General features: G+C 39.5%; 1 protein-coding gene and 1 non-coding gene across 9 annotated transcripts in view; both read right to left on the bottom strand.

Annotated features, from left to right (window-relative positions):
- TMEM164 (transmembrane protein 164) overlaps positions 1-14,284 on the bottom strand; it is a 175,953-nt gene that overhangs the window by 109,330 nt on the left and 52,339 nt on the right. For 6 of the 8 annotated variants that reach the window (XM_063702995.1, XM_031005806.3, XM_004064702.5 and 3 more), the window contains one exon: positions 947-996. The exons of the other annotated variants lie outside the window; for them this stretch is intronic. In XM_063702995.1, the coding sequence (XP_063559065.1) occupies positions 947-996 (50 nt within the window). The remainder of the gene's footprint in view (positions 1-946; positions 997-14,284) is intronic. 8 annotated transcript variants of the gene reach the window in all.
- MIR652 (microRNA mir-652) lies at positions 12,887-12,995 on the bottom strand. Its single transcript, NR_106366.1, has one exon. It is a non-coding gene; the product is annotated as a microRNA mir-652 (primary transcript).

Below are 14,284 nucleotides of genomic sequence, written 5' to 3'. Positions count from 1 at the left end.
AAATCAGGATCCATTATCCCTCACGCAGCTGAAAGTTACTCACCTAAGGCAAGAGACTAAGTGGCTATTTCAAGGAGCTATTTGAAGCAGCAAATGGGGTCCTTTTTCCCCTACCTAACACTTTAACGACTTAAGTAAATCAGAAAGCCATTTACACCACTCTCAATTATCCAAGAATCTGCTGGGCTCTTTATTTCCTGTTCCCTTCCTCTGACTTGCAGCCATTTCACTGCTCAGGAACATCTCCAGAACCGGGGCCAGGGAAGGAGAAAAGAGATGAAATTAATTCAGTCGATTTGGCTTCTCATTAGCAACTCTAATAAAAGGTTTGATAAGTGAGGTGGTCACAACTCACGGTTAAAATGAGGGTTCCAGGACTCTTGATAATTTCATTTAAATAAACCTGCCTTCAGAGAAACACTATTTGCCTGCAATATACTTTAATAGATTTGATGCTTGCTATTTTTATGAAAGTCTGAACTTGTAATAGTGGACATTTTTCTCTCCTCACTTTAATTTGCACTTTAGGGGGGAAACCCCCATAAAAACATAAGAACAATGCCCTTCAATGTGAAGAACCATATGCTCAGTGGAGCAGTAGGCTCACAAAGCAAAGATTCTTGAGAGAAAGGAAGCTGTCTGGCCACTAGCATGCTCTCAAGAGAAATTTTAGCAGGGCAGCAACCTTCCAAGGGAGCATGCCTTGGCCATACATCCCCTACTGGAAGGATTTGCTAAAAAGGATTTGACGGCTTGACAAAAACCAGGTCTTCACAAACAATATTTCCCTGTTTCAGTAGGCCCTCACAGACCTTCATCCCTTTGGGAAGTGCAAAGACAAAATGGTACAATCCCAAGGTGTTCACAGCAATGTGTTATCAGTCTTGTTAGCAAACAGACAAAAATACTCTGAAGAGCAACAGAGCAAAAGCCAATTTTCTCTTACTTGAAGACGACGATAGCTCCCCGACATGGAGGGCAGGCCAGGAGAAAGATCTGCAATTGAAGAAGAATTAAGAATGGTTAGCAAGAAAAAATGCCAGACAGAGTGAGACAATGTTACTTTAACAATAACAAAAAATAACCAAAACTCTAACACAATAATGTAATATAAAAATTTTTAAAGGCAACAGGTACGTTTGTGCTTGCATGCATGCATGCGTGTGTGTGTGTGTGCGCGCACACATGAGAAAGGGAGAAGGAGGGTGAGAAGACTCAATATTTCAATGCTTCAGTTTCAATACGACACAAGTAGTCAGTCTTAAATTTAACCCAGGGCAGGTAAAAATAGATTCTGAGCATGGAACACGCACACACCATGCCATCTGGTTTGCCTCCCAGGGGAGAAGGTGGGTTTATCAATACTCAACATTGCCAAATTTAGCAAATAAAAATACAGGATGCCCAGTTACATTCGAATTGCAGATAAACAATGAATAGTTTTAGTATAAATATGTCCTGTATTTATTTTAGCTGGCAACCCTATCAAACTGCCACCCCCAGGTTCCAAGCCTCCCTTTGATTGATTCTTTTGTTTCTAAGCATGTCTAGGTGGTTTTACTCTTCCATTCTCCTCCCAGGTAAAACCAAACAAAAAGAACCTTGTCCTAACAGACAAATCAGTTCCCTGATACCTGGTGTGACATGGGCCCAGATTACAGCCTTTGGAAACCTGCAGCTGTGGCAGTTTGACCTTCCCCCATGCAGTGGTGCTCAAACATTAAGAGGAACAAAAAAGTCCTATGCAGAGCTTGTAAAACATACAAATTCCTGGGTTCCCCCATTAAGAATTCTGATTCCCCAAGTATGGGACTCCAGGAATCCTCATGTTTCACAAATGTCCCAGGAGATTGAATCACTCCTGGTAGCCTGAGATGCTGAATTTTTGCCCTTGGACTGAACTACTACAGGAGTCAAAAACATTCAGCAGAACTGAGGATTGACAAAGGAATGAAACTCATGTTTGTAGAGTTTCTTCACCTGTAGTGACTTAATGGTGTGGTTTAGAAATCGTTGACATGTGTCCCTATATTGTTGAGAGCTCTTATTAATATAGGATATCTGCATTATGGACTTGTTGGCTTTGTCACTTGTATGTTCTTTAGTATGTGGTTCTTCTGTTCTCTCAGAGTCCATATTTAGAAGAAAAGGGTATTATAAGAAAAATCACTATAAGGAAAGACACCTGCATGAATCCCTGCCAATAAGAGGAAGAAGAATGAAAATGAGAAAGGGTCTTAAAAAGAACACAGTCAGGAGTCCATCACCTGCATGATACCTCATCAAAGGAAATATCTGTCAAGAATGTGCCTTTTCCCTTGATCAATTTCATTAAACATACAAAGCCGATGATAATTACAGGTCCACAATCTTTTGTTGGCAATCCCAAAATCCAAAAAGCTCTAAAAACTGAAAGTTTGTTTTCTTCAAAGCTAATGTTACAGCAAAATACGACTTGAATTGAGGTGAGGCTACTTATAGACTTTATTTCTTCCACTTATGGTGAATATTCATATGTTTCCCATAAAAATAATAATGTATTTAATTGCGGGGTACTGCCTCAAACCCCACTGGGAGTGTATGTAAAAGACTCTACATGCACTGTACGGCCTCTCTGAAATCCAAAAAAATTCTGATTTCTGAAATATATCTGATCTTAATGGTTTTGGATAAGGATTACAGACTCGAAATTTCAATTATCCAAACATCGACTTATCCCCACTCCCCATCCCACCCCTCAGGAGCAGTCCAAGAAATAAACAAAGCTAATATTTTTTACCCTTGATCCAGCAGTAAAGTTACTCACCTTAGGTAAGAGACCAAGTTGGAGGCTGCACATAGTTACCCAGCATCAGGCCCATCAAAGGCTACACTCAGAAGCTACAGTACACAGAGAAGAGGAAGGGGCCCCAACCACCTTAGAAAGGTCCTCAATACTTCTGGAGTCACCAGAGTCATGCCAGCAGCCTTCCTGAGCTTCTGGAATACCCAAGACACTTCCAACATGCTAAACAGAGAAGTAAAAATGCAACACTGGGCACCACAGTTAAATCTTACTTTTCTATACCCACAGACAAGAGGAGGTAAGCAGATTTTCGGGGACAAATTTCCCTTATAAGTCCATTTGGCTGGTTCTGATCCACAATTTCCCTAGGCTAGAAGCCCAGAAAACTACTAAAGAGAACAAGCCTCCAGTTTCAACCCAGTTGGTTGTCCTGTTATCCTCCATCAGTCATGGTTCTAACTTTAGTCGTTTCATCTTTTCTGTCTTGCCTATTTCTATCATCAGCATAGCAGCATAGAAGGTTTTTTTTTTTTTTTTTTTTTTGAGAAAGTCTCACTCTGTTATCCAGGCTGGAGTGCAGTGGTGCAATCATAGCTCACTGTACCCTCCAACTCCTGGGCTGAAGCAATTCTCCTACCTCAGCCTCTCAAGTAGCTGGGACTACAGGTGTGCACCACCATACCTGGCTAATTTTTTTATTTTTTATTTTTATTTTTTTGTGGAGACAGAGTCTCACTATGTTGCCCTGGCTGGTCTCGAACTCCTGTCCTCAAGCAATCCTCCTGCCTCAGCCTACCAAAGTGCTGGGATTACAGGTTTATCACTGTGCCTGGCCTCTAGGGTCCTTTTTCAAATCTGCTGACTTGATATAACTAAATGTATCTGATTGAAAGATTATTTATTACATTACATTCCACCTCCTATGATGGTACACAGTTATCTGGGGATTCCTCATTATTCATATTGCATTTCCAGAAAACTCATGGCCTCCTTTAGCAACTTCTCAGATTTATGATACTGAACCTCTTCACCCTGTCATGCTAGAGTCACATTCATATTCAACATTAGCCAACAGAGCCACATGGAACTAACATTTTAATTCAGAGGTGCAAGGGCCCCCAGCCTTGGCCTGAATATCCTTGCTTTCTTCTTTGCTTGGCTTCCAACTGCCTGAAAATTTTGGTGGCATGCATTTTTAGACTAGGAGGTGAAAAGCTAAACTATCACTTTGGCTGCAAATAGAATAGGAAGAGATGAGACTTAGAAGTTCAAACAAGGATGGTACAAAGATGAGAATATATCTGAGCATACCCCAGTACCAACTTGGCACTTTGCATTCATGCTGACATCTGCCCAGCTCAGCACCTGAAACAAAAGGCATGAGCAGGTAGCATATAGAGAAGTGCTACAGAGCACTTCCACTTTCCCATCACCTGGGAGGCAGGCAGAACCATGTTATTAAACCCCATTTCAGAGATGAGGAAACTGAGGGGAAAAGGTTCTGACAAGCTTTCTGATGAGAGCCCAGGTCCCCTAACTCCCAGTTCAATGCACTTTCCACTTCACACCTGACACAGACTAGGGCTCATGAGAGCTCCTTTTCTTTAGACTCTAGCCCTGGCCCTTGACCACATGGCACACAGGGAGTCACCCCAACAGCCCCACACCTTTGCCATCAGCCAGCTCATAAGATCTACTCTCTACAGTGTGAGACATCTCAAAACACAAACTCAACTGGACAGCAAATTGCATTTACATAGATGAGTTGCAGAGTCCCAAAGACTGGTTCATTATAGCTCCCACCTGCCTCATCCCCAGGTCTGGTGGGCACTTGCAATCCTTATAAAACTGAGGTCTTTTTTGGCTGGTTTTCCCAGAAAAAATCCATGGTTCCATTCAAAACCACACACTCTCTCAGCTTCCTCAGGAAAGATCCCTGTACTAACCTTTAGTTCTTTCCTAAGCATCCAATCTAGGCATCAGCTGTTATCCCAGTTCATCCCCTACCTGTGAACCTCTCTGGTTCCAGGTTCCCACCTTCTCTACCGAACCTCTCAGCCAACACCTGGCCTGCTTCCCATTCCTGTTCCCCCAGTCATATCAGCCCCAAGTTCACTGCCACCATTGTTCAGCCTCCCATCCACTTCTGCTTCACCCCAGTGTTACATTCAACAATCCTCATTTTCATAGCACTTAAAGAAGATAGCTTTTGTACACTGGAGCAAGTGTTAGTACTATGAGAAATGTAATTGGGAAGGAGGGCCAGTGACCACAGGCCATCCTAAATGAGAGGCTAGCCAGGGTAAGCAATGAAGGGATATGGGCAAACTAAATGAAAGGGAAACAGAGAGTGACAGAGGTACAGGAGAGTGGTGTTTGGCCTAGCACACAATCTCCCCAAGCTCCAGTTCTCCTGTCAGCACCTCCTGTGATGGCACATAGCTATCTGGGGATCGCTGAGGCCAAGTGCTTATGACTGTTACCCCACCATAAGGAAGATTAACTCTCTGGGCTGCCCAAAGTTGGTCCTATGACTCCATCCACTTCATACCCTTGGGCCCTCATCATCTCTTTCAGGACCACTGCAATAATTTCCTTACTGGTCTGCTGCCTCCAGGCACACTGCTACAAGAGGGATCTATCTAAAATGCCCCTCTGATCTGCCATTTTAAATCCTTCCATGGCTTGCCACTACCTACCAAAAAAGCTCAAGGTTCTTCAGATGGCGGACAAGGCCTTCTTTGCTCTGGATCCTGCCTACCTCTCCAGCATGACAGCCTTGTGCGTTATGTCAAGCTGTACCCTGAACATATTTGTGTCAATTACTACACTTCTACTATCTCATTTTCCAATACCTTCATTTTATTCAATTATATGGATATGCAATAATTTACTCAACCAATATCCTCTGGTTGCACATGTAAATTACATCTAAATTTTCAGTTCCTTTACTATTTCCTTAGCCCACATTGATAGAAGACAGTCTAGATCTTCAAAGGGAATATCCATTTGAAGGCTTTTGACCCATAATGCTAAACTGCCCTCCAGAAAAATTATTTAAATTGCTATTCCCTCCAGCAATATACAAGGATCTGTTTTCTGCTGCAACCTGACAAACAGGTCATTATCATTTGGTAATTATCACGTGTTTAAAAGGCAAAACACACACACACACACACACACAATTTGCACGCCTCAGATTACCAGAAATGTTAAACTATTTTCTAACAGGTATATTGGCCAGCCATATTTCTTCTTTTGGGATGTGACCATCTGTGCACTTTGACTGTTTTTCAGCTGGTGTGTTCTTTTCAACTGAGTTGTAAAGAGCTATTTATATATTAATGACAGCTAATATAGACTGAAATTTATTGCAAAAAATTTTCCCAGGCTGTCATTGTTGCAGCTCTGTTTATGATAGGTTTTTATTTATGGAAGCTTTTTAAATCTTTATGTAATCAGATGTATTTGTCATTCCCTTTATGGCTTCTGTCTTTGATATCACGCTTTGAAAATCTTTTATAACAGTGGGATTACAGAGTCACCTATTGTTTTCTTAATATTTTCATAATTTTATTTTTTAAATTTAAATCTCTAACATCAAGAAATTGTGCCTTTGCTAATCCTATTCCCTCTTCCAGATGGTTTTTCCAACTTTCCTCTTGTGGCTCTTATCTACCCTTCAAATGCAAAATTAAACTATTTTCTCCAGGAAAGCTTCCCTTACACTCCACGGTTAAACGCCCATTCTGGTGATTTCATTATCTCCGTTGATTTGCCTATTTCTGAGATTTTACTATTTTTGTCAGTCTAAGGAGTTTATAAAGAAGCTTCCCTCTAGAATTTGAATAAAAGGGAAATAAGAGTGCCTACTAAGAGTTAAGCGTTAAAATCCCAGACTTGAAAGACCAGATTGTAACCTGCTTGAAATATACCCAAAGAAAGAATGGGGTTGACCAACCACTGAGGTATAAAATAAGGAGAGTTGCAAACATGTATTTGGTAATGTCCACAACCAAGCAGTGTCTACATCCAAGCCCATAAATATCATGTTTTCTAGTCCCATTGGCAAATTCATCCCTACTAAGAAGATGGAAGGAGGACAGTTAGCATTGCCAAGTGGTTAAGAATACAGGCTTTAGAGTTAAGACAAACTTGGATCCACATGGTGGCTCTGCCACTCACCAGCACTCTGGCCTTGGGCAAGAGATTAGAGGAATTTTCATCTGTAAAATAGGGACAAAAATAGTATCTATGTCTCACAAGGTTTGGGAGAGGACAAAATGAAACAAAGCAAGAAAAGCATTTGGCACAATGCCTAGCACATAGCTAGCACTCAATACATAATAGCTATAATTATCCTGATTTCAATAGAAAATTCATCCCTACTATGAGCCAATTCAGCAACAAATCATATTAAATTTTCAATTCCTCTAACTTCACTTGTTTTAATTCCATGTTTGCAATAACAACATTCTGACATATTACTCAGCTTCCCTTGTCCAGCTGCCTACAGAGAATACTTAACCCTTTAGGCTCAGTTCCCTTATCTGTCAAGTGAGGATTACAATAGTATTATTTCATAGGGTAACTGTAAAATTTAAATGCTTGAGGTACCTAGTTCAAATGCCTGGCACACTGTAGGGAATAAAATAAGCATGAGCTATTGATAGAATCGTCCTTATTGGATGCCCAAATTGTATAATCTCAATGGAATCATGAAAAAACATCAGATAAACCCAAATCAGGGGCATTCTACAGAGTAAACTGAACAGTACTCTTCAAAATAGTCAAGGTTGTGAAAGGCAAAGACTAAGGAACTACCACAGATTAGAGAAGACTAAAGAGAGATCATATCTAAATGCAATTAAGGATCCTAAATAGATCCTGCAACAGAAAAGGGACATTTGTGAAAAAAAACTGGTAAAACCCAAATAAAGACTGTAGTTAAGTTCATATTGCATTGTATAAATGCTAATTTTTCAGTTTTAATAATTTTACCATAGTTATGTAAAATGTTAACATTAGGGGAAGCTGGGTGAAGGATATACAGGAATTCTCTGTAATATCTTTACAACTCTTCTGTAAGTCAAAAGTCATTTCAAAATAATACAAAGGTTTAAAAGGTACTATAATCTAATACATTAGCCTCTCTTCACACCTCAGAGTTACCCCTGATCCCCCACCTTTCTCAGCCCCACATGTATTCAGTCCCCAAATCCTGTCTTGTCACTTAGACCTTTTCTTTTTCTTTTCTTTTTTTTTTTTTTTTCAGACAGGGTCTTGGTTTGTCACCCAGTCTGGAGTGCATTGGTGTGATCATGGCTCACAGCAGCCTCAAACTCCTAGGCTCAAGCAATCCTCTCACCTCAGCCTCTTGAGTAGTTAGGACTACAGGCATGTGCCACCACACCTAGCTATTTTTATTTTTTATTTTTTGTACATATGGGGTCTCATTTTGTTACCCAGATTGGTCTCAAACTCCTGGCTTCAAGTGATCCTCCCACCTCAGCCTCCCAAAGCACTAAGATTACTAGTGTGAGCCACTGCACCCAGCCCAACCTTTTCAATACATCTGAAATCCACCCTCACTATCTTTTCCTAGTTTGGTCCCTATCATTTTCTTAAACTACGACAGCAGTTTCCTATCTGATCTCCAAGTATCCAGTGTTTTTCCTTCATCACTCTAATTCACGGGTGTCCAATCTTTTGGCTTCCCTGAGCCACACTGGAAGAAGAAGAATTGTCTTGGTCTACACATAAAATACACTAACACTAATGATAGCTGATGAGCTTTTTAAAATAATTGCAAAAAAATCTCATAATGTTTTAAGAAAATTTATGAATTTGTGTTGGGCTGCATTCAAAGCTGTCTTGGGCTACATGCAGTCCACAGGCTGGACAAGCTTGCTCTAATTTTATATAGTATTGTCAGGTTGCTATTCTTAAAATAGCATTCTGATCCTGTTACACTCCTCCTTGAAAGTTTTAAATGACAGATTCATCACAGTACTTATCAGAATCCCAGCTGACATTTTTTTTTGTAGAAACTGACACGCTGATTTTAAAATTCATATGGAAATGCAAGGGACCCCAAACAGCCAAACCAACCTTGAAAAGAAAAAGTGGGAGGACTTACACAGCCTGATTTCAACTTATGACAAAGCAACAGTAACAAAGACAGTGTGGTACTAACCTAAGGAAAGACACAGAGACCAACAGAATAGAATTGAGAGTACTGAAATAAATCCTCAGAAGTGATTTTTGACTAAGGTATCAAGACCATCCAATGGTAGAAAGAACAGTCTCTTCAACAAATGATGCTGGGACAACTGGTTGTCCACAGGCAAAAGAATTAAGTTGGACCCCTACCTCATAACCCATATACAAAAATTCACTCAAAATCAAAGACCTAACTGTAAGAGCAAAAACTATAAAACTTGTAAAAGAAAGCATAGGGATACATGTCATGACCTAGGATTTGGTAATGGACTCTAAGATGTAACCAAAAGCACAAGCAACAAAAGAAAAAATAAATATACTGTACTTCACCAAAATTAAAATATTTCATGCTTCAAATGACACTATTAAGAAAGTGAAAAGACATCCCAGACTGGGCATGGTGGCTCACACCTGTAAACCCAGCACTTTGGGAGGCCGAGGCAGGCAGATCACTTGAGGTCAGGAGTTTGAGACCAGCCTGGCCCACACAGCAAAACTCTGTCTCTACTAAAAATTAAAAAAAAAAATTAGCCAGGCGTTGTGGCACATCACATGCCTGTAATCCCAGCTACTTGGGATTACTTCTCCTGCTGAGGCAGAAGTGCTTGAACCAGGGAGGCAGAGGTTGCAGTGAGCTGAGATCACACCACTGCACACTCCAGCCTGGGCATCAGAGTGAGACTCTGTCTCAAAAAAAAAAAAAAAAGAAAGAAAGGGGAGGGGAGGGGAGGGGACCCAAAGAATGGGAGAAAAAATCTGCAAATCATGTATCTAATAGGAGTCTAGTATTCAGAATAAATAGCTCTTAACACTCAACAATAAAAAAGAAAATTAACAGATGGACAACTCAATGAAATCAGGAAAACAATGTATGATCAAAATGAAAAGTTAAATAAAAAGATAGAAACTGTAAACAACGGCCAAACAAATTCTGGAGCTGAGGAATACAATGACTGAACTAAAAACAGGAGATTTATCAAGCAGAAGAAAGAACCAGCAAATTTGAAGAACAGTTATTTAAAATTACCTCATCAGAAGAGAAAAAGAAAAAAAAAGGATGAAAAGGAATAAAGAACCTTAGAGGGTCAAAAATACACAATGGGGGAAAAGATGCTTGCTTGAACAAATGATGCTGGGGTAACTGGATATCCACACGCAAAGTAATGAAATCAGACTCTTATCTTACACCACAGACAAAAACCAACTCAAAATGGGCTTAAGACTTAAATGTAACATCTGAAACCATAAAACTCCTAGAAGAAAACATAAGAAAAACTTTTTGAAATTGGTCTTGGCAATGATTTTTTGAATATGACATCAAAAGCACATGCAAGAAAAGTAAAAAACAAACAAACAAAAACAATTAGGACTACATCAACCTAAAAAGCTATATAGCAAATATTTGCAAACCACAAATTTGATGTCAATATTTAAAATATGTAAAGAACTCATAAACTCAATAGCAGAAATACAAATAACCCAATTTTAAAATGGGCAAAGGATCTGAATAGACATTTTTCCAAAGAAGGCATACAAATGGACAACAGGTATATTAAAAGGTGCTCAACATCACTAATCATTGGGGATATGCAAATGAAAACCACAGTGAGATCTCATGTCACCCTTGTCAGAATGGCTATTATAAAAAATGCAAAAGATGGCAATATTGGGAAGGGTGTGGAGAAAACAGAACCCTGGAAAACTGCTGATGGAGATCAATAGAACCATTATCAAAAATAGTATAGTTTCCAAAAAAAAAAAAAAAGACCTATTCTATGACACAGCAATCCCACTTCTGGAATACTTATCCAACAGTTGAAATCAAGATCTCAAAGGGATATCTGCACTCCTATATTCCTTGCACCATTATTCACAATAGCAAAGATATAGAAACAAGATAAATGTTCATCGATGGATGCATGAATAAAGAAAATGTGGTGTATTATCCAGCCTTTAAAAAGAAGGATATCCTATCATTTGCAGTAACACAGAAGGACCCAAAGGACATTATGTTAAGTGAAATGAGCCAGAAAGAAAAATATCTTATGATGTCACATAAATATGAAATGTAAATTAGTCTAACTCATAGAAGCTGAGTATAAAATGATGGTTAGCTGGGGCTGGTGCTGGGAAAGTAAGATGTTAGTCAAAAAGTACAAAGTTTTAGTTTTCCAGGACAAGTAAGTCCTGGATATCTAATGTACAGCATGGCGACTATAGGTGAAAATACTGTACTGTATACTTAAAATTTGCTATAAGAATAGATCCTAAGTATTTCCAACACACACACACACGCATACACACATAAATGATAACTCTATGATGTAATGCATGTGTTATCTTGATTGTGGTGATTTCCATATATATATAATCATTAAGTTGAAAACCTTAAATATATACATTAAAAATAGCCAAAGTATTAAAAAACCTCAACAATAAAAAGACAAATAACCTTGAACAGACATCTCTCCAAAGAAAACACACGGGTACTCAACATGCACATGAAAAGATGTTCACCATCATTAGTCATCAGGGAAATGCAAATCAAATCCACAATGAGATGACACTTCATACCCACTAGCATGGCCAAAATATAAAAGGCAAACACAAGTGTGCATGAGGATGTGGAGAAATTGGAACCCTTTTATACTGTTGGTAGGGATGTAAAATGATGCTGCCATTTTAGAGAAACAGTCTGGCAGCTCCTTGAGAGGTTAAACATAGAGTTATCATATGACTCAGCAATTCCACTCCTATACCTGAGGGAAATGAAAACCTATGTCCAAGGGAAATAAAAACCTATGTGCACCTGAAAACTTACAGATGTTCACAGAAGTATTATCTGTAATAGCCAAAAGGCAGAAACAACCCAAATGCTCACCAACAGACAAATGGATACATAAAATGTGGCATATCCTTAAAATGGAATATTGGCCATAAAAATAAGTGAAGTACTGATACATGCTAAACATAGATGAATCTCGAAAACATACTAAGTGAAAGAAGCCAGTGGAAAAAGGTCACATATTATAATTACTCAATTTCTATGAAATGTCCAGAATAGATAAAATCTATAGAAACGAAAGTAGATTAACCATTGCTTAGGGCTGGTGAGTAGGGGAAAGGTAGGGAGGGGGGTGAGCTAAATCGTATGGAGTTATTTTTTGGATGATGAAAATGTTCTAAATTTGACTGTGGTGGTGGCTGCACATATATGTGAATATACTAAAAGCATTCAATTGTACACTTTAAATGAATGAATTATATGGTATACGATTATAACCCAATAAAGCTGTTTAAAAAACAAACTTTGGATAGCTCCTTATTGCTTGATAAATAAAAGTCCAAATTCCTTAATTGGGCATTCAACTCCCTCCCCTCCTGCATCATCATTTGACCCCCGACCAGCATCATTGCTCACTACTCCCTTTTACATGCTTTTCTATCCAACCAAGATGAATTATGCACCATTACCCATATATCCCTTGTGGTCTCCCATCTGTCTTTCTTCTCGCTATTCCTTCCCCCTGAGATTCTCTCCTCCTGACTCATCTTCACATGTTAATATTCTACTTCTTTCACAAAGCCCAGTTCAAATGCTCCCTCCTATGCAAACCCCTGCCTGTTCTTCAACCCTCACACAGTAGGCACTCAAAAAACTATTTACTGAAAGAACGAAGGTACGTAGTTCTCCTATATGATGGCTCTCATTTACAGAGAAGATAATTCTCCCAAAGCCACAACTTTACTTCTTTCTTCCTTTCCTGGTCACAGCAGCAGCTCACTGCTTCAGCCCCCTTACCCTGAGGACAATCCCAAACTGGTACCTTGATGAAGAAAGTACTGACATTACATTATGCCAGGGCCACCGAGTACAGCTGTGTAGGTTGTGCACTGCACAACCCTAGTGGCGCCATTCAATTATAGTCTATGTGAATGGCACCCTCTCCTAGGGTTGTGCAGTGCATAGCCATTCGTGGCGGCCCTGCTTGGAAACATTCCTAGTGTTTGAGAACAAAGCCAAAAAGAACACTCAATGAGAGAATCACTATGTTGTCGCTGAGAAGTAGGCAACTCAAAAATCTTGTCAAGAAAAAAGAAATTCAAGAGAATAGCATGGTCATAGCACACAAACAGCATTTGCATGGAATTGAAAACAGGAACATCCAAGAGAAAAATTGTTACTGATGTTTCTCCAGCAGTGGAGAGAGAACAGGACACACATTCTGGTCACACTACAAAGCTATGACAGACATGCAAAAAGGTACAGTTTTCCATGGACTACCAAAGCCTATATGGTCTCGCTCATGAGACTTTTCAACTCCATTAGGTTCTGATTTTAGGTTATAAAACAATCCCTGCTTAATTTGGCTTCAGGTACCTTGATATCAGAAAGGGCTGATACACACAAGTGTTCTCATCTCTATAAAGGTCTCTCTCTCATCATCAATCGACTTATCAGCCTGGTGATTTATTAAGAAGTGTTTTGTAATGTTGGGGAGTGTGACCCAATCCACTAGAAACCAACAGCCCTGGGTAAGCTGATAAAAATTAGGCTTTGAACCTACAAACCAAGTTGCAGAGTTAGAACCCGTGTCAACTCCACCAAGGCACAGACACCCTCAAGCTCAGTCAGAGCAGCCGGCCAACTAGCTGGCCAAGTCAAAACTGCAGCCAGTAATTCAGGGCACTCCAAAATGGAGAGCCATAAAGGACTGGACATATTGGTAGTGACAACAGGTGAGCTGGTGGTAGAGCTCAAGGGTGCCAGATGTTGGGTTTGTTTCTTCTTTTTGTTCCCCACTCCAGTTCAGTTCAGCCTCCCACTTTCATATTTGCTCCACCTGGAATATTTCATTCCACTTCTTCTGTCTCCTCTAGAGATTTCCTGGATAAGTCACAAAAATTAAGCATTCTTTTTCTGAACTCCATTGGTATTTGTTGGTACGTATACACTAATCACTTATTAGTCTCATACTGTTGTTAGTAACAACAATAATAGCAGTAGTTATTCCTTACTGAGTGCTTACTAGGTGCCTGGCACTACAGTCAATGTCTTACACGTATTAGTTCATATATTCTTCATAGCAATCCTATTATGTAAGAGATTATTATTTTCCTCCTGTTTGCATACAAGGAAACTGAGCTACAAAAAGGTTAAATAAATTGCCTAAGGTCGCACAACTAATAAGTGAGTCAAAGAGTCAGGCCTGGAACCCAAAACTACCTGATTCCAGAGGTCATGTTTGTTGCCAATACTACCTTTTGTCTCCACCA

Source organism: Gorilla gorilla, chromosome X (assembly GCF_029281585.2).
Source record: "Gorilla gorilla gorilla isolate KB3781 chromosome X, NHGRI_mGorGor1-v2.1_pri, whole genome shotgun sequence".
Taxonomy (NCBI): Eukaryota; Metazoa; Chordata; class Mammalia; order Primates; family Hominidae; genus Gorilla; species Gorilla gorilla.
The sequence above is the reverse complement of the archived record's forward strand: the minus strand, read 5'-3'. Positions and strand labels throughout refer to the sequence as shown.